Source organism: Mus caroli, chromosome 11 (genome assembly GCF_900094665.2).
Source record: "Mus caroli chromosome 11, CAROLI_EIJ_v1.1, whole genome shotgun sequence".
Classification (NCBI taxonomy): Eukaryota; Metazoa; Chordata; class Mammalia; order Rodentia; family Muridae; genus Mus; species Mus caroli.
The window spans coordinates 19,521,038-19,542,615 of record NC_034580.1 but is presented as its reverse complement, the minus strand read 5'-3'; the positions used below and the strand labels follow the sequence as shown (position 1 = coordinate 19,542,615).

The window sequence follows — 21,578 nt, the reverse complement described above, 5'->3', positions numbered from 1 at the left end:
TGGGCACAGCACTCATGCACATACCCCCCACACACATATATACGCATATACATAATTTAAAAAGTCTTTAAAACAGTGAAGGGTGACAACATGCATCTGTAGCCCTGGTACTTGGTGGATGCACTGAACATGAGCAGACCCCTGGAGCTCACTGTCTAGCCTGGCTAGACACCCTGCTGAGCTCCAGGTTCAGTTCCACTTTGTCTCATAAAGTAAGGTGGAAAGTAACTGCGGAAGAAATCTAAATGTGCTGGCCGATTGTGTGTCAACTTGACACAAGCTAGAGAGACACCAGAGAATAAGGAGCCTCAGTTGAGAAAATGTCTCTGTGAGATCCAGCTGTAAGGCATTTTTTTCAATTCGTGATCAATGCGGGAGGGCCCAGCCCCCCACTGTGGGTGATGCCATCCCTGGGCTGGTGGTCCTAGGTTCTGTAAGAAAGCAGGCTGAGTAAACCATGTGAAACAAGCCAGTAAGCAGCACCTTCCATGGCCTCTGCATCAGCTCCTGCCTCCAGGTTTCAGCCCAACTTGATTCGTGTCCTGCCTTCCTCTGATGGTGGCCTATGATCCAAATAAAACCCTTTCCTCCCTAACTTGCTTTTTGGTCATGGTATTTTCATCACAGCAATAGGAACCCTACCAAGACAATAGCCAACACTGACCACTGGCCTCTACATGCGCATCCATACATGCACACACACACAGAAGAAAACAATTTATATAAACCTTTAGAAGGTGTGGGGTACAAGAGAGATGGCTCAGCAGTTAGGAATGTGCACTGCTCTTGCAGAGGACCTAAGTGCAGTTCTCAGCACCCATGTAATCAACTCACAGCCCTCTAACTGCAGCTCCTGGGGATCCAGTACCATTAACACTCAGGTGGAAGTGCCAATACATAAGAGTAAAAATTATAAAAGTAAATAATAAAAGGGAGCTTACTCATATGACAGACAAGAAATCATGAGAGAGATGTGGTCTAAAGCGTTTGTTCCTAACAAGTCAAAGGGCTAGATGGGACGGCCACTGCTCCACTAGGCCTCCGCCTGACTTTAGCGCATGTTCCTAGGTGTTTCTCAGAGAGAAAGGCAGTGCCTAGCTGATCCATGAGAGGCCCCACTCCAAAGACTGGCATTGCCTACTGCTTGAAGTTGTTTTTTACAGTTGTTTTTACAACTTTCCTTTTTATCTATTCCTACTATTTAAAATCACAAGACTTGAAGCTGCCTTTGACTTGCAGGCCTGTTGAGACAAGGAAAACATAAGCTTTCCCAGATCTGACTCATCCCACAAACCTGGCTCATTAACACCTAGGAAATTAAAACAAAAGGCACTCCATAAGATCTCTGTAAACTGTTGCTCTTGGTCTTTTTCTCCAGTCCTGAACCTTCCTCCCAAGTTACTCTGTAGGTTAAGGTGCAAGGTACTCCTGAACAAGCACTGGACATGAGAGGTGAAACTTTTTCATGTTTCCCCAAAGAAGTTTGCCAAGATTAGGGATTAGTGCATTTGTCTAAAGCAGTCTTGGTTGTTTTGAGTTTCCCAGAAGAGAGCAGTCACTGAGAAAGGACAGCTATCCTTGGCTATCTGAACTAAAATCTAGCATGGGCTGGAAGCCCTTTGAACATTAACAGTGGCTGTTCAGGGGAAGCCTGGAGCCAAGGAGCTCAGGCAGGGCATAACTAATCAAAGAGAGACGTTTCCCTGGAGCCTTCAAGGCATCTTTGTGAGTAACAATGTATTTAAACATGAGCATCTTAATACTTACTCTCTGCTTTGAATACTGCCAGCAGATGATCTGAAATTAATTCTTCCACGGAAGATTCCATTTTCCTTTCTCCATCAATTATCCAAGGAGTTTGTGGTAGATTCCTGGAGTATTTATTATATCTGCCTGCCAAAGAAGTATCAGGTAGTTGGATGGAAGGCTGTGATTAATGTATGAGGATAAAAAGGGAAATAACAACTATTTAGTAAGTTTGCTATTCTGAATGCTAGGATATAAAAGGAGGCCCAGGCCTTAACTTGGGAAGCCATCACATAAACATGGAGATAATTAGATAAGATTTAAAGTAGCAATAGAATAGTTAGCTTAGAAGCAGAGAGACAGTGTATCAAATGACTGAGATAACTTACTAATGTGACTCACTGACTGAAAGAGTTTCAGGATACTATGAAACATAGTGATCATAAAAAGACTGCCTTTCCAGATAACTGGCAATCATGTAAATACCATGGTCACTGGTGATGATGTATTACAGAGAATTAATTTTGTGAAAATTTTAAGAACTTCTAAGTTAAAAAAAACAAAAACTCCCCAACCTCCTAACAAATTGTGACTCACTGCCTTATGAATAAGCTAAAAAAAAAAAAAAAAAAAAAGCAGCCACCAGAGGCAATCAAAAGTAAAAAAGCAATTTCATTTAAGCTTTTATGTTTTTATTTTTGTTTATTTATTTTTTTTTTGCTTTTAGCTTTTATTATAAAGCAACTATAACTTTTGAAACAAAGCAAAAACCTGTTTGCTATATAGCAATTAGGAAAGTCAATACACTTTCTTTTTCTCTGCACAAAGCCAAGTGTTTAGACACAGGCAGGATAGTGAAGCTAGTTTGTTAAGTTTGTTTTCTATGTTACTAACTGCCCTCTGCCTTCCTAGTTTTCTCTCGCATAGTCTCTCTTGCTTAGTTTCGGGCCTCTCTGTATCGATAAGACCAGAATGGAGAAGCAGACAGTGGACATGTTCAGGAAGGAGGTTCACAGAGTGTGTCTATTCAGATGAAATACTCACCAGCGACAAAAATAGCACCATGAGTGCACTCAACTTCAAGGACAGTGCATACAGTCTTCGGTGAGTTTGGGAGACAAGGAAATTGCCTGAAAAACAAAATAAACTTTATGAACTCTAATATCTGAGACACAAGTCAACAAAACTTCAGCCTGGACTAAGAAACTTAGAACTCAAGGAGGACACCTCTCCCTACCTTAGAGTTTTGGAGCAAAAAGGGTTCTTCAGGCCTTTGCTACTTTTCAAATTTTACTGTCTTGTTTTAAAGATGAAAAGATATATTTATTTTTATTTTATGTACATGGATATTTTGCCTGGATGTGTGTCTGTGAACCACATGTGTGGAATGCCTGTGAAGGCCAGAAATGGTTGCTGGATCCTAGAAAGAACAGCCAGCATGCTTAATCTCTGAGGCATCTTCCAGTCCCCATGTCTGCTATATTGCGATAGGGCTTCAAAAGGTTGGTCTGGAACTCAACTGTGTTGCACAGTTTGGCCATAATCCATTTGACCTAGGCTCCTGAGGACTAAATAACAGGCATAAGCTATGATATCAGCTATTGAATACCGCTTCTTTTTAAGATTTTAAATCTTAAGATTTAAGATTTTTACTACGGCTGGAGGGTGGTGGCGCACGCCTTTAATCCCAGCACTTGGAAGGCAGAGGCAGGCAGATTTCTGAGTTCGAGGCCAGCCTGGTCTCCAAAGTGAGTTCCAGGACAGCTAGGGCTATACAGAGAAACCCTGTCTCGAAAAACCAAAAAAAAAAAAAGAAAAAGAAAAAAAGATTTTTACTACTTTTGCCTGCATGTACATCTATGTACCCCATGCGTGCCCGGTGTCTGAGGAGGCAGTGAACTCCATGTGGGTGCTGAAAATCAAACCCATGTCCTTAACAAGTGCTCTTAACTACTGAGACAACACTCCATCCTTTCAAACACACAGCAGTGGCACCAAGCAAATGAGGGCTTTTATGTTGCCCTACACAGTCAGGGGATCTTATCTGCCCCAGTGGTGATTTCTAACAGCCTGTAGATTTCTGGGGAAAACCCACATATACAATGCAGAAGCCCCTCCAGGCTCCTCAACCATTTTGTTCTATCTGGTCACTTGCTGCTGACTTGAATAAACCTCCATTGCTTGGGTAAAGCTGTCTGTGGTGGGTAAGTGCTCCCACTTGTATGTGTGTGGTGGTGGTGGGGCGTCTGCCCTACCTGTGGGGAGTCTTCCTCCACTTTCCCTCCTTCTTCCTTCTCATTTCAACTGTGACTCTGGTAATCACACCACAGAGTGTTGAAAAAGGGACAAGCTGGGGTGCTATTCTCTTAGCTAGTGCACTTCAATCTGAGACGAGGAAGTAACAATTTATCCTCTGTCCATCATTTAGGAATTCCCAGAGCACCAGCTGGAGGCTACCTGTACATAATTAAATTCTGACTTAGCCCCAAACAGGGGGCTTGGAACTTTCCTATGATTTCCCAAGGTACCTTAACAATAAAATCATTTAGAAACCCAAGAACTGGTATTTATATAAAGTATCTTTTTTAATCTTAATTTTCTGTGTATGAGTGTTTTGTCTGCATGCATGTCTGTGCATCACATGCCTGCCTAGTGTCCTCGGAGGCCAGACAAGAACATCAGATTCTCTGGATTGTGTTATAGTTGTGAGCTGTTATGTGAGTGCTGAAACTAGACCAAGTCCATCTCTCTAGCCTCTAGATAGAGTACCTGTTACTTTTGAAAATTTAATGAAAATATTTCCATTGTGAGACTTATTTTTTAGTTCATAAACAATAAGAAGCTCCATCATAATTTTTGCTTGATTATTTATTCAAGAATCTTCTAGGAGAAAAGCTACAGTAAGTTTTTTTTAAAGCACTGATAGTTAAAATATAGTTTACTGCATTTCTATGTGTTAAAAATTTGTATTTTTGAAAAGGGTAATGATGTCAAAGAAGCTGAGATCACTAAGATTCCAAGTAAAGAACAGAGCTGAAGCCAGGCTCCCTGACTCTCCAGCCAGTGCTTTCTGTTCCAGTGAGCTCACTCCCAAGCCTCCTCTTCTCTCCTTTAGAGATGGCCACACTACAAAGTATCAGATTTGAGATGGAACAGGAAAAGCACTAGGCCTATGGGCCAGTAAATTACTCAGTTGAAAACGTAGGCAATGCAACTCCTCTTTTGGAAATCAATGTTCTCCTCTCAAAATGAAAAGTTTGGGTTTTGGTACCAGGATTGGACCCAGGCTCAACTCTGCCAGGTAAGTACTGTGCATGGTGCCACACTCTGGCTCCTCTCTGTAAGACATGGAAGTCAGACGACTCACGTGTAATTTGATGAACATTTACTCAATGCTGCACATGCTGGTGCTATGAGAAGGACTGAGATGAACACAGCCTGAGTGACAGGCAGGCTAGTACCACTGATATTGCCACTGTTTCTAAACATGTGCAGTGCTCCTTACTTCTATACTTACACGAGGAAGTCTTCTTCTTTTATCTTATTCAAAGCTTTCAAAACTGCCATTCTGGTAAATACCGACTATATGGGGTGAAATGAAAAAGACATCAACTAAACAAGAGCTGAAATACACTGATTAGATGAATTATATCATCTTACATATTTAAAATCAAGAAATACTTAAGAATCCCAAGAAAGCAAGTCAAACTTAGGTGCTCTTAATGTACCTGGCATGCCTCTGCAGGCCTCTTCTTCAGACTATGTCCTTAACAAAAGCAGCCAGGGCAGATCAAGACATCAGGAAGACTCAATGGATACTTGTGTTCAGCTCACTGTCTCCTTTTTGTACAGTACTGTGAGCCAAATTTTTTCTCTGCAAATATTCTATCAGGGTATTTTACACAGCAAAGGTAAAGTAACAAAGGTAGGATCACTACTGAGCCCCGCCCACTGCTGTGTGATGAGCCTGGCCCTGTGGTTCTTAGGCCTCTGGAACTGACTTATGGGAGGACTGTGGAAGAGTTGGGAACCTGGAGTGAGAGTAGCTCTTGATGATCTAAGAAGAGCCTACTGGGCCATTCTCATAGAAGCTGGAAAGATAAGGATGCTGAGGAGAATTCAGGAATGTGTACAGGCCTGGTTCATTTGGTGTCAGGTGGAACAAAGCTTCCATGAGGACGACTAGGGCCACTCGAGGGACAACTGTTAAAGAGATGAAGAGAGCCTCCTGCCCAGCACTGGAGCAACAGGAAAGGTGTCTTGAGAGCAAACCGCACACAATTTAGGTTCCATCTTGTGGAGAGTCAAATTCATTTGAAAGAAGTAAGCCTAAATCAAAGGGGTTCTTGACTCCTTGAAGGTAAATGCCAACTGAAGTGTTTCCCCAGGGTCAGTACATAGAAGATGATACAACTGCGGGCCAAAGGAGCCAGATTACATCCTGAGCTGGCAGCAGAACTTGGCAGCACATCCACAGGGCACTGTGTTTTAGGTACCGAAGATGCAAGATTCGTGTGTATGTGTGTGGGGGGGTGGGGGGTGGGGGTGGGATATGGAGCCCTGCTGTGTGGTTCAGAGAAGAGCGGAGGCTGGGTAATATATGGCATGATTGGAGTTCTGCAAAGAGGTCCTGAGCTACAAGTTCCAGACCAAACAGGTTTATACGGTGAGTTCCAGGTAACCCTGCATAATGCTGTCAGCTTCCAAACGCTGACACCATTGCATACACTAGCAAGATTTTGCTGAAAGGACCCAGATATAGCTGTCTCTTGTGAGACTATGCCGGGGCCTAGCAAACACAGAAGTGGATGCTCACAGTCAGCTATTGGATGGATCACAGGGCTCCCAATGGAGAAGCTAGAGAAAGTACCCAAGGAGTTAAAGGGATATGTAATCCTATAGGGGGAACAACATGATGAACTAACCAGTACCCCGGAGCTCTTGTCTCTAGCTGCATATGTATCGAAAGATGGCCTAGTCGGCCATCACTGGAAAGAGAGGCCCATTGGACTTGCAAACTTTATATGCTCCAATACAGGGGAATGCCAGGGCCAAAAGAATGGGAATGGGTGGGTAGGGAAGTGGGGGGGTTATGGGGGACTTTTGAGATAGCATTGGAAATGTAATTGAGGAAAATACGTAATAATAATAATAAAAAAAAGAGCCAGAAAAAAAAAAAAAGAAAAAGAAAACCAATAAATACATAAGGAAACAAGTAAAAATACTTACCTGTTTATTTTTAGCTGGCTTGAAACAATCTGGGCAAACTTCACCTCTGAAATAAAATTCAAGTTAAGATAAAAATCTAGCCAGGTGGTGGTGACATACGCCTTTAATCCCAGCACTTGTGAGGCAGAGGCAAATGTAGCTCTGAGTTCGAGGCCAGCCTAGTCTACATAGTGAGTTCTAGGACAGCCAGGGCTACATTGTGAGACACTGTTTCAAAAAGAAGAAAAAAAGGAGGAGGAAGAAGAGCAGGAGGGAAAAAAGAGAGAGAGAGAGAGAGAGAGAGAAAGAGAAAAAAGAAAGGAGGAAGAAGGGGTAGAGAAGAAGAAAGGAAGGGGAAGAGTCGGAGGAAGAGAAAAAGAAGAACATTTAATGAAATTATATTAGGTGGACATAATTAAATACATCCTATATACCTATATTATTTTTATATATTATATAAATATAATGTATACATTTTTGAGTTGTATTGGTTTCTCTGAGGAATCTCTACAACGGGGCACATTTTAAATCTAAGACATGACAAGTTCTAAAATATTCACAAAAAATAGAAACAATACTATCTTCATGAAAAAGAAAAACTCTAACAATTTTACATAATTGACACTTTTTTACGGGGCAACTTACAGGAAATGGCAATCTTCAGCTGTTTCTGGATGAGCAAAGACCACACTCACTTCAAACAAGCTCTACAAATGACAAAGACGGGTTTTAAATGAGCAAAAGGAAACTAACAGCTACTGACTTATGAATGGAAATAGAAGTCAACTCCTAAAGGTTGGCTCAGAAAGCTACAAGGAACCTAGAATACTAGAACTTTCAAACCTGCCTGTCTGCTTTAGAAGGGAGGCACTTCTAAACCCAGTAACCAATGAGACTAGCAAAACTGTCTTCCCTTCTTTCCATCCAAACCTCCCCAAATACCCATCCCCCAAATAAGTTTTTAAGTCAAATCAGCTTGTGTCAGTGTCAGACAAATGCATACATTAGAATGAAGATGGATAAAAATTCAGGAGCTGGGGTGCTAAAGAGATGGCTCAGTGGTTAAGAGCACCAACTGCTCTTCCGAAGGTCCTGAATTCAAATCCCAGCAACCACATGGTGGCTCACAACCATCTGTAACAAGATCTGACTCCCTCTTCTAGAGTGTCTAAAGAAAGCTACAGTGTACTTACATATAATAAATAAATAAATCTTTAAAAAAATTTCAGGAGCTGGAAGGAGATAACTAAAAATCAAAGAGACATTCCAGGTCCCTGAACAATTGCTAGCAGGACAAAGAAATTTTGTTCAAATCTTTAAGTCTGGATGAAGCCTCTGTGTGTGTGTGTATGTATGTATGTGTGTATGTGTGTCTGTGCATGTATCTGCAAGTATCTGTGTGTCTGTGTGTGTGTGAGTGCACATGTCCATGTGTATGTGGAGACGAGAGGCTAGCCTGATCTTCTGAGATGGAGTTAGACCAGGCTGGCCAGCACACTCTGGGGATCCACCTCTGCTCGGCGTTTATGCAGCCTTAGCCATCTTCACTCTGGTCCAAATGTTTGTGTGGCAAACACCAACTATCTCCCCAGCCTTCAAGTCTATTCTTGAAATATTCAAATTTGACTTTTAAAAAAGTATTTTTAGCCGGGTGTGGTGGCGCACGCCTTAAATCCCAGCACTCGGGAGGCAGAGGCAGGCAGATTTCTGAGTTCGAGGCCAGCCTGGTCTACAAAGTGAGCTCCAGGACAGTCAGGGCTACACAGAGAAACCCTGTCTCGAAAAACAAACCAACAAAAAAAAGTATTTTCAATTTTTGTTTTTTCAAAAGTGATATTTCCCCATTATAAAATAATCAAATACAAGATGGTTTTCCAATCCCATCCCACCAGGGTGAGACCATAAGCTGTTTGGTATGATTCTCACTAGCCACTTCTAATTAGATGTTTTGGAAAACTGTCTTATTAATCTTACTTCATGGATAACTTTCAGTTATAAGGACTGTGAGACATTAAGTTATAGAAAATATTCATGCATTTTAAAAAATTGCTGCAGCAAGAATTTTTGTATGTGAATAATTTCATGCTCTACACATCTTACCTTTGCAGACTATTCAAAATTTGATACTGAAGCAAAAGCTATAAATGTCACAAGGCAGCTGTCTTTTTATTGAGTTCTCAAGACACTAAGCTCAGAGGGCCTTTACCACACCTAGTCTCTAGAATCACAGTGACAAATGGTTTCTGTTTTGTTCTGTATCCTAATCTACACAACAAAAAAAACGAGCCAAGTATTTTCCAGTAAAGAAGACCAGCTGAACCTACTCACGCGTTATTAGGTCTTCTGTCTCCCACTTCCTGTTCTTTGACTCAGTACGTAAAATTTAAAATTATCTGCTTCAAAACTGAAATTTGAGGTAAGAACAGTTTATTAATGACTTCTCTAATTTCCAAAGTACTTTCATTATTTTGTTCCCCTCTCAGACCATCTGTGAGGTAGTTTTACTCTATTCTTCCTGTATTCCACTTAAAGAGCTGATCCTGCTGGTCGCAGCACTTGAGAAGGGGAGGCAAAAGGGTCAGGAGTTCTCAGTTACACAGTAAGTTTGAGTCCCACCTGAGTTATAAGACCCTGTCTCAAAAAGCAATAAAAAATTAAAGGGATTACTTTTACAATGATATAGAGCATACATATCATTTAGAATGGTTTTCAAAAACCTGGTTAGCTTTAGAAGACGGTGTTGTGACTTTACTTGAGTAGGAATATTTCTAATACTTGGGGAATCCCCTTCATGCAAAATGAGCAGTGACCCTGGACTAGGGAAGCCTAATGTCTTGTAAGCTGGGCACCTGCCCTGTATTTACACAGGGTAAACCTGGTCAGCTCTCCCAGGACTGAGGCCAGACTATCTCTAGAACTGGAACAGTGGCCAGGTGTCCCAGATTCAAAGGCCTAGAAACAGAGACTTGAAGTAACTCAGGTATTATGGAATAAACCCATTTCACTGTAGTTGAAAACCAAATGTCAATGTATTTCAAAGCAAGTTAAGCACAGATAATCCATCAAATAGTCTAGAATTAATTCAATATTTGCTTAGGTTTTCTTTTAGACCCTGTGCATGTACATGTGAGCATATGCTTGTGCATATGTTTATGTGTGCATGAGTATATTTGGTATGTGTAGTATGTGAGTATGTGTATCTGTCTGTCTCTCTGTCTGTAGGTCAGAGGATAACCTGTGGTAAATGATTCTCTCCTGTCACCAAGTGGGTGTCAAGAACTGAAGTCAGTTCATGAGGCTTCATGGCAAGCACCTTTACCCACGGAGCCATCTTCCTGGCTCCCTGGTCAGGTTTTAATAGATTGATTGCTTTGTATCAGTAAATCTGTCCTTCCAGCTAAACCCCAGTATTTGTTATCTTTCTAAGTGTCCTGGATCACAAATAAGAGGCCTTAACATCAATTTAGAGAGTTCTAAATGAATATTTAAACCTTCAGAGACCTTCACAGAGTTATACAAGCTTCTGGTAACCAGGTATCCAGCATTAGTGAGGTGAAGCAATGACCCAGAGGTCACTAGTGCCACTGGCCATTGTCTGATACCTTTCCATCAGTGGGAACGCCCAGCTCCTCTGAAAACAGGGGGTGAGTTATCCACTTGTAGGCTTCTTTCAGCTGGACTACATCATTTCTTCCCAGGGACAGACTCTGCTTTCTGAATAATAAAAGAATTCATTAAAAACTTCATTGTTCACATTAAAGAGAAAAGTATATGCAATTGTTTTAAAAGAATGAGTACCTACTATGTGTCAGGCACTGTTTTATACAGTAGATAAAAAATTAAATAAACCCAACAAAAATTCCTCACTTCATAGGCCTGTACTTTAAAGACAGCAAAGAACTGGCATTTTTAGTGGCACGTGAGCCTATTTTTGAAGATTCAATGAAAAAAAAGCACACTAATATATTTTCCTGAGTTGGAATTCCAAGATTTATACATTCTGGAAAGGTCAAATAAAGTTAATGTTTACTGCTTGGAATTACAAAACTAATACAATGTTATATCCATGCTACAAACACTTGTATCTCCTCCCTTGCTAACAATGGGGCTTATTTATGGGTACCAAAGTAAAAGCTGCAGTGTCCCCAATGCCCCCACTGCCTAGGAAGAAACATTATATCCTCAAGTGTCAACATTCTGAAATGTTCACCTATGTAATATGAGTTAAATAATGATCTCACATTTCCCTAAAATCTATTCATGACCCAATACATCTGGATAAATGCCCATTATGAGAGCTAGCTTTAGTATGCAACCTACAATTGTTAATAAAAAGGATCTGAGGAAGTAAATACAGAGTATAGCATTACTAAACCTGATCTACTACCTCAAGTTATTATTACTCAACTAACAAGCCTTTATCATTCAAGTAATGAAAATACCGAACACCATGATGGCCAGTCACAGGACTTCTTGTGACAACAGCTAGGGCAGAGTCCAATCATGAGTAATCTCTTTTATTTGTTTTTGTTGTCGTTATTGTTTGGAGACAGGATTTCTCTATGTAGTCCTGGCTGTCCTGGAACTCAGGTACACCACGCTGACCTTGAACTCAGAGCTCTGCCTGGCTCTGCCACCTGAGTGCTGGGACTAAAGGTGAGTGCTAGCACATTCGGCCCTGAGTTCCATCTTACTGTCTAATCTTCACTGATGGAGTTATTACCTAAAACAATACCCCTTACAATTGGCAAGTCCAGCAGAAACTACTAACTGCAGGCCAGAAATAGTCAGTTAGGTAGTAGTTACAATGAACTGATCTGGGAGAGATTGTGTGGGTACTAGGAATCAAACTAGGATCCCCTGGAGGAGTAGCAAGTGTTCTCAACTATGGAGCCATCTCTCCAGCCCCAAGAAGATATATTTTAAAGGATAAAAAGTAGAAACAGAAAAATAAACTATTTTAAAATTGTTTATAAACCTGAGAATCTAAAGAGCTACAGCAAAAGCTAATCCTGTTAAAACATTATTTTCTATAAACTTAAAAAAAATTGTTATACCTAAATTTTTAGGCTTTGAAACTTAGAAACATAAAACCTCATTAAGCCTGCAGTCTTTGAGAAATATGTGATTATTGTTCCTTTTAAAATGGAAGATTCAGACATAAAATACAAAATAAACAACAACAACAAAAAATATAGGTTAACTATTCTTTTTCTATAAACCTCAGAACCACAGATAAGCTTCTAATATAGAAAGCTGTTTTCTTCTGGGTTTTTCTCACTGAAGTACACAGGAACCTCCAATAATCAAACTCTTTAAGTCACAGAATGTTTAGTTAAAAACAAAACAAAACTCTGAAGAATTAACAGGTTTTTTTAAATGCAGCTGGCAACCAAATCCTGATTTGAACATGTAAGATTCTTTTTACATAACTTGATGTGTGGTTTTCTTCACTACAGAAATAATTCATTTAACTACATAGTACATTCCTGAGAAAGGTATATATTATACATTGCATTTAACACCATATTACATTCCTTAAATCCAAAGATCTAAATTCCAAAGCCTGTAAGAGATTGCCAATGTATTATGTATAAACTCACAGTTGCTCTGACTGTGAGACCCTGACTTAGAGCATTTCCCCCTGGGAGGTAAAGCCCCTGGACGTTCCCCAAGCTTGTTTTCCCTGATCTCTAAAAATAGAGCCAGAAAGAAGCTCTTTGTCTCTATAGCCAGCAAAAAGCCTTTTTGTTTCTGAGTCTTACAGCCAGAGATGCAATAATTGTAATTTTACCAAGGACATCTGGAAGAGAGGAACTCTCCTCCCAACTCCTCCCAACTCCTCCCAACTCCTCCCAACTCCTCCCAACTCCTCCCAACTCCACCCAATTCCTCCCAACTCCTCAGCTAGCTGTTAAAAGCCCCCTACTGTTACCGCTGGGGGGGGGGGGGTCGAACTCCCCTGCCCTGCATGGCTCAAGAGGAGTTCGTCCTCAGCTAGCTGATAATAAAACCTCTTGCAGTTTGCATCAGGTGTGGTTTTGGGGTCATTGGAGTGCCGGCCAGCTCATCCCGGGACTTGAGCAGAGGCCTAGGTTCGGGGGTCTTACGTGACCTAAGCAGAATTTTACTTTTCATGGTTTATCATCTAGTTTTATTTATAACTTAGCTTCAAGTACAAATCTAAAATTTATTATCTTAAGATAGCCTCCCAAACTACATTCAAAAAATGCCTAATGCTGTAAATCTGTCTCTACAGTCACATCTACTGAGTCGGTCGGGGCAGTGTAAGGCACTTGGTCCTTGCTTTGTACGGAAGCAAACTTGTCATGGTACATAGAGAAAGTATCTCATGTGCCAATGTCTCTATAGCTACTGAGTCTACTCGAAAAGATGAGGGAGCAGTAGCATAGTAAAAGTAATCTAAGAACTAGGCAGCTTGTATTTAAATGACTGTAAAAACTCCCTACTTCAATTACTTACCCCATTTCCTGTTTTACCAGCAACCATGCAGCATGCTGTAGGCAAGTCAGTCAGACCCAGAAAAAAGAGAAAAGGGAAAGTATTCAGTAACAATGAAGCTTCAACATCCTTAGCAAAGGGCTTAAACAATTTGCTAATTAAGCTTCCTCTTATTAGATGATGAGCCAGTATTTACTGCAGTGGCCTCAGGCTCCGTTCAAATAAAAACACATAAGACTTCACTTTGCAGTGCTGACTTGCTGTGGACTAGGAATCGAAAGTAGCAAGGCCTTGTGGTATACACCAACAAACCTAGCACTTGGGAGAGGCAGGAAGATCAGAAGTTCAAGGCCAGCCTTGGCTACCTAGCAAGTTTGAGGCAAACCTGATCGACATAAGACCCTATCTCAAAAAAACAACAGCCCAAGGTGACTGCACACACACATACTACTTCTAAATCATAGAACTGAAGAATCTCCTTTTCATTTTTTTATAGCTCTATCTGGCTCATGATATATTTATATGGTCAGGAGTTAATGTAGTATTTCTGCCTGCAACTCTCTGAAATACATCAAAAACAAAGACAAACTTACCCGAATGAAATAATAGATATACAATAAAATATATAATAAAATAAATGTAGTAAAATTGCACTAATTATAGAATCTAATATGGGTTGACATTTCAACTTTTTTCATGCACTTAAAAATTCTGCAGTGTTAGGGAAAACTTATTCTGGGAAAGAATAATTAAAACTTGCAAAACTTTGGAGGCAGCTCAGAGACTATAAACACAGGCCGTTCTTCCAGAGGACCTGAGTATGGTTCCCAGCATTCACACAGGCGCTCACAGCCTCATTCACTCCTCTCTGGCCCTGATGGGTGCCAGGTATGCGCATACATACAGGCAGGCTACTACTTAGTAAGCACATACTTAATACACATCAGCCATTACAGCGACACTGAGTGCTGAGCTCTAGCTAGACCACTAAGGAGAGGTTGTGGTTGTTACAATACAAATCAGATGCCCCCTTACGGTTGCAGGATTCGATTCATTCCTTTGCACCCCCCATACTGCTATGGTAATTCCAGAGTCTTCCTCACTGGCCAATATGAGCTATAGAAAACTCGTTGGGCACAATCTCATACTCCTTCCTCTTCATTTTTGTTGTTTTGAGACAGGTTCTCATTGTGTAAACCTAGCTGGCCTGGAACTCACCGTGTAGACTATGCTGGCCTTGAATTCAAGAGATCTACCTGCACTGCCTCCAAAGTGTTGGGACTAGATGTGTGCACCACAACACCTGGCTCCTCTGAACTTTTTAGTGACCTTTCTGTCTCTTCTTTTGAGTTACTTCCTCATGAAGGCATCAGTTTATCTTATCACATCATGATTATAAAGTGGCAGAAAACTGGAGGTTGCTTAGGGAAACCAGATAACCATGGGCAGTACAAAATTAAATCAAAAGCCTTCAGAACTTTGCTAACAAGTTTTTCCTTCCTAATCCTCTGTAGACTCCCTGCTCAAGCAAGCTGCAGGTTGGAAAAAACTAATCACACAGCAGTAGATAAAAGGCTGAATCCCCAAGAAGTCAGTATTATTCAATTATTCCATTTTACCACATGTTAATTAGGCCACAGACCTGTTTCTGCCTAGGAAAAGAAGCATGTCTCTCCTTTCCAGCTCACCAAGAAAACTTTAATAACTGTTCTACTCTTTACACAGCTGGGGGGAAGAATCCCTTCTCTAGAGTAGTCAATAAATTCTTCTGCCCCAACAGAATCAAATGGCATTAAAGTTAACAAGTTTAATCAAATTTGCTGCTAGAGGCAATATGTTACCTCCTAAAAGTTCAGGAGCCACATAGTTTAATCCTAGACTTAGCTTAACATTAGCTGAGAATTCATTTTACCTAGGCAAATCCTAGGGAAGTTGACCAACTGCTTGCTGAGGTGTTGTGTCTGCTGGTAACACAGCCTGGATGCTACTGACCGCTCTTCTAAATACAAAGGAGAGGGTGAGCTGGGGACTAGAACCCATCTCTCGCTGAGCTTCCTGACTAGACACATCATGACCAGCCACCTGCTGTACATGCTGCCACTTCTTCCTGGCCACAAACCTCTGGGAACTCTGAGCCAAAATAACCCCTTCCCACCCTCGGCTGAGACTCGTAACTAAGACAGGCAACAAGACTAGTAATTAAGACAGACAAAACTGGAGAACTCAGTATCTTTCCAGTGTCAAATCAGGACATGAACCTGAAGACTAAAACCAAAACATAGGAAGAGCCACGTTCATACGCACAGCAGTGTACAAAAGCAACATTGTGTAGACATGAGTCTACACAACTCATCAGGCATCATATGGCATATTCACATTTCTTATGTGTCAGTGTAGGGAAATGACGGAGAACCACTTGTGCCGACATTTATCACACATAGGGAAATTTAACACAACAAAGTCCTGAGTTTCAGAGTCTGAGGGAGAGGAAAGGAAGGTCTGGCTTGGAAATAATCAAGATACACCATATACATGTATGAACTTTCAAAGAATAAATGAAAAATATTATTAAAAAGATAGTCATATCCCGGAAACATGAAGAGAAAATGACCAGCCCACTCTTTATTTCTTATTTCCTACCTGGCCCCTATAGACATCTAGGTCTGTAACAAAGATGTCTGGGAGAGAACAAAAGCTGCATATCTTAAGTCATAGGTAAAAGGCTTCAACACTTTGTCATTGGTGGGGGTACCTCCTGTGTAGTAAGATCTCACTGACATGCAGAAAGACAGACAAGTCTTTGTCTATGAGCAAACTCATAAAATAAAAAGAAAGGCAGTGAAATGACAAGACACATTAGTAGCATGGGGGGTGGAGGTGATAACATCACTGGGTTATATCTGAGGACAGGACCCCCTGTCATACATGCTGAGTTTTGAGGAACTGGTTCCGAGAACCGCCTGGGTAACCAATGGAGAAAGTATATTCTATGGTGCAAAGCCAAAGGGTGCTAGGAAGGCTCTGGGAGTTCTAACAATGCTAAGACTGGGTGGCAAGGGAGGCAAAGGAAGAGTCAGGAACTTAGTTCACAGGACCACTGTCCCCACACATAGGGACACAGTAAGATTCCATGCTAAGGCAAACTCAAAAGCATTTCATATAATGGGGCAGGATGAGCTTATCTGTCCCCAGAAACACTCACTGGGATTGAAGGATGAAGGAAGACATGAATTAAGCAAGCCAAAGACACCTGGTAATAAACCAGTGATTCAAGCAAGGAATAACGTGTTATAGCACAGCTGCTGAAGAATGAGCACAGAGGTGACTTTGAGAAGTAAGGAAAGGGGCTGGAAAGATGGTTCAGAAGCTAGGAGCACTGGATGCTCTTCTAAAGGACCCAGGCTCAATTCCCAACACCCACAGTTTACAACCCTTTGTAACTCCAGTTTCCTGGGGTCCCATGTCCTCTTCTGGCTGGTTGTGGGCACTGCATGCACACAGTGCACATACATACACATATGCAACAAACACACATGCACTAAAAAAAAAGTTAAAGAGGTAAGAAAGTCGCAGACTGGCAGGACTCCACAACAGCAGGCATTTGGAAGTTTCTAATACTAGCAATGTCATTGAAACCTTGAAGCTCACATCTCTTCAATTTATTTACAACAAAGATGGTATACATATGGACTTCTCTCAGTAGGGAATGCTAACAGTTGTGTGGGCAGTTAGGGGCATCAAAATGCCTTTGTTTTCATAGCTCATGTCCCAAACAAACACACACACACACACACACACACACACACGGGGGGGGGGGGAGAGAGAGCACTCCTCTGTTTTTCTCTGAGGGATTGAGAAAAAGAAAATGAAACAAGACACTAAGACTTCCTTTACTCTAGGTTCCCCCACTATGTTGCAATAAAACTGGGGAGTGTTAAAAGGCTTTTGTGAACTAGGAAAGACAGGGAAAGCAAGGACAGATCAACACAGACAGAATAAATCTGCAGGGCCCAATTAGGTTACAGGTATATCTACAAGTTACTAGAATGACTATGTTGTGAGTTTTAAGGCTTTCCACTGTGCCTTCCAAAACTTCTGTTTTCTTTGCTCTCAAAGATTCGACTGGGAACTAGGAAATTCCATGCATGAGTGGGGTGGAAGAAAAGGTAGGGAGGGTGATTCAAATAGGCAGAATGCCTGTGAAGAAAACTATTCATGAGCTATAACTTAGCAACTGAATCCAGATAATTCTAGAATTGAAAACATTAGTGAAGCAAGGACCATCTGCTGCCAACAGGTATAGTTGGGAGTTGCAACTATATTTTCCTTTGAGCTTGGTGTTGGAATACCTACCCTTACAAAACTCAGTGACTCAATCTTAGTCCTATAGGCTTCCAGGTCCCCACAGCACTGTTCCACAAATTCACTCAACCATCATAAGACAAGACTGGCCTATAACAGGCAGCAACTTCTTTGGAGAAGTTCCTAACTCTTCCATCCCGTGACTAGAGAATCCCATGTCTTCCTACAGGCCACCATCAAAAGACATGGACAAGAACACCAACACACATGCTAATAGCAATGGAAGGAGAAGTCTCATGGGGCCTCAACCCTAGACAAAGAGCTACAGGTTACTAAGAAATGCTGTAAGAGGAAATTCTCTTCCCCAGGGATGATCCTCCCAAGTGGCTATGTAATACCAAGTGGTCTACTCTAATCATATGCACACAAGTCATTATACACGTGGGTAGCAACAATTAGAGGAAAAGAGGCCAGAAGCTAAGAGTCTGAGAGAAGCAAGGTGGGGGTATATGGAATCATATCAGCATTAGGGGGAAGAGAAAATGACAGAATTGATTTCAAATGAATACTAGCTCATCTAGAGCACCTGTGCAAACAGAAAAAAAACAGCCCCAAGGAACCAAACCAAGTAGGCCAGGATTTCTAGCTGCAGCTCAGCTCATGAGCATCCAGGGACAAACAATAAATGAGTAAAAACAGAGACGACTGCATTTGCAATACAGAAGATGAATACATGAACTCACAAAAAAGGAAAGTTGTTACACTGTCCTGGCTAGTTTTATGTCAACTTAACACAAACAAGAGTCATCTGAAAGGAGAGAACCTTAGTTAAGAAAATACCTCATAGGATCTAGCTGTAGGAGCCTGGCAAATGGTCGTACAACCTTTAATCCCGGCACTTGGGAGGTAGAGGCAGGTGGATCTCTGTGAGTTCTGGCCAGGCTCGTCTACAGAGTCAGTTCGAGGACTGCCAAGGCTACACAGAGAAACCAAAAAAAAAATTATATATATATATAATCTAGTTGTAGTATATTTCCTTAATTAGTGATTGATGAGGGAGGGCCCAGCCCATTATGTGTGGAACCATCCCTGGGCTGGTGGTCCTGGGTTCTACAAGAAAGCAGCCTGAGCAAGCCATGGAAAGCAATCCAGTAAGCAGCAGCGCTCCATGGCCTGCATCAGTTCCTGTCTCCAGACTCCTACCCGGTCTGGGTTCCTGTCCTGAGCTCCTTCCATGATGGACAGCGGATTCAGAAGCATAGGCCTAACAAACCCTTTCCTCCCCAACCTGCTTTTGGCCATAGCAACAGAAACCCAAATCAGACACACACCTAGACCAGGGTTCTCCAAAAGTTTGATTACATGACCTGTCACACTCGGAAAAGTTTCTGAGGATTCCAAATACCCTGCTTATGTTAGCTGTACCTGTCATTATTTATCATATCATAAAGTGAAAGTACACATTTTAAAATTTTCTCATTCGTTTAAATCACTAACAAACACAACAAATTCATTACCTGTCAACATAACACCCTGCAAAAATGTACATCTCAAACAAAATTATTTAGTAAGGAATAATTTAACTGTATACTTAAGACAGTCAACTCAACTAGCAGTATCATAGGACTGAGATATCAAAAGATAAACAACACATGTGAGTACTGGAGCATGTGTGAGTATGTGTGAGTATGTGTGTGTGCACACAAACATGCATACAACTTTCCTAATAACCAAATAAGAAAATGTTACAGGAAATATAGATCCCACTGAACTCTCAACTAAGATTTAGAACATATACATTCACAAATACCTAAGATTAAATATTACATAATTGAGAGACATAAATTGAAAAATTAGAGAAAAACTTTCCCTAAACCAAAGTTTTATAAAAACTATAAATTTATACTTGCTGAATTGACCATAAACAAAAGTAAATGACAAATGATAGGCTGAAAACATAGAGCAGGCAAAGCCTAGCAATGCCATGCCCAGGCAGCTCTTACTGCTCAATTTTTAAAATATCAGATGCAAAGATTAAAATGTGGGAAAAGAACACAAATAGTTTCCAGTACTTGGCAGGGAGAGTCAGGAGGGTCAGGAGTTCAAGGTCAGAGCCACTGGGCTCTATAGCAAGTTGAAGGGAAGCCTGGATTGCATGGGAACCTGCTTAAAAAGTAAAACTGGCTCAGAGGTTAAGAGCAATTGATTGTTCTTGGAGAAGTTCAACTCAGAGTCAACATAGTAGGTCACAACCTTTAGAAACTCTGCTCCTCGGGAACCCAAAGCCCTTTTCTTACCTCCCCAGGTACAGACACGCATTTGGTGCACAAACGCACATGCAGGCAAAACACTCACATAAGACACTAAAATAAATAAAAATATAAAAATAAAGTAAAATCAGAAAATGAAGAGCTCTCCCATGCTCATGGATTGGCAGAATTAACATAGTAAAAATGGTCATCCTACCAAAGGCAATCTACAGACTCAATGCAATCCCCATCAAAACCCCAACAAAAACATGCAAAGAGCAATTCTCAAATTCATCTGGAAAGGCAAAAAACTCAGAATAACAAAAATAATTCTTAACAATAAAAGAACAGCTGGGGGAATCACCATCCCTGACCTCAAGCTTTACTACAGAGCAATAGTGATAAAAACTGCATGGTATTGGTACAGAGACAGACATGTTGATCAAACTTATGGACACTTGATTTTTGACAAAGAAGCCAAAAATATACAATGGAAAAAGGAAAGCATCTTCAATAAATGGTGCTGGTCTAACTGGCTGTCTGTGTGTAGAAAAATGAAAATAGAACCATATTTGTCACTCTGCACAAAGCTCAAGTCCAAGTGGATCAAGGACCTCAACATAAAACCAGATACACTGAATCTAATAGAAGAGAAAGTGGGAAAGAGGCTTGAACTCATTGGCACAGGGGGAAATTTCCAATGAACTCCAATGGCTCATGCTCTAAGATCAAGAATTGATGAATGGGATCTCAGAAAGTGGAAAGCTTCTGTAAGACAAAGGACATAGTCAATAAGACAGATTGGCAACCTACAGATTAGGGAAAAAAAAAACTTCACTAATCCCACATCTGATAGAGAGCTAATAACCAAAATATATAAAGAACTCAAGAAGCTAATCACCAAAAAAATAAACAATCCAATCAAAAAATGGCGCATAGAACTAAACTGAGAACTCATAACAGGGGAATCTCGAATGGCTGAGAAGCACCTAAAGAAATGTTCAAAGTCCTTAGTGATCAGAGAAATGTAAATCAAAACGACCCTGAGATTCTACCTTACACCAATCAGAATGGCTAAGATCAAAACCTCAGGTGACAACACAAGTTGGAGAGGGTGTGGAGAAAGGAACACTTCTCCATTGCTAGCGGGATTGCAAACTGGTACAACCACTCTGGAAATCAATCCAGAGGTTCCTCAGAAAATTGGAAATAGAGCTACCTGAAGACCCAGCTATACCACTCTTGGGAATATACCCAAAAGATGCCCCACTATGCCACAGGGGCACATGTTCCACTGTGTTCATAGCGGCCTTATTTGTGATACCCAGAAGTTGGAAACAACCCAGATGTCCCACGACAGAAGAATGGATACAGAAAATGTGATTCATTTACACAATGGAATACTATTCAGCTATTAAGAACGAGGACATCCTGAGTTTTGCAGGCAAATGGATGAAACTAGAAAATATCCTGAGTGAGATAACTCAGACCCAAAGGACATGCATGGTATGTTCTCACTAATAAGCAGATATTAGCCAATAATAATAATGATGATGATGATGATAATTACACAATACTCAAGATATAGCCCACAGAAATCAAAAAGGTCAA

At 40.9% G+C, this 21,578-nt stretch overlaps 1 protein-coding gene across 5 annotated transcripts in view; it reads right to left on the bottom strand.

Moving 5' to 3' along the window:
* Pus10 (pseudouridine synthase 10) overlaps positions 1 to 21,578 on the bottom strand; it is a 66,218-nt gene that overhangs the window by 19,447 nt on the left and 25,193 nt on the right. For all 5 annotated transcript variants that reach the window (XM_029483165.1, XM_021176260.2, XM_029483164.1 and 2 more), the window contains exons 5-11: positions 13,438 to 13,472; positions 10,557 to 10,668; positions 7,600 to 7,661; positions 6,976 to 7,021; positions 5,264 to 5,328; positions 2,791 to 2,876; positions 1,768 to 1,893 (exon numbers count right to left, since the gene is read on the bottom strand). In XM_029483165.1, coding sequence (XP_029339025.1) covers positions 1,768 to 1,893; positions 2,791 to 2,876; positions 5,264 to 5,328; positions 6,976 to 7,021; positions 7,600 to 7,661; positions 10,557 to 10,668; positions 13,438 to 13,472 — 532 coding nt within the window. The remainder of the gene's footprint in view (positions 1 to 1,767; positions 1,894 to 2,790; positions 2,877 to 5,263; positions 5,329 to 6,975; positions 7,022 to 7,599; positions 7,662 to 10,556; positions 10,669 to 13,437; positions 13,473 to 21,578) is intronic.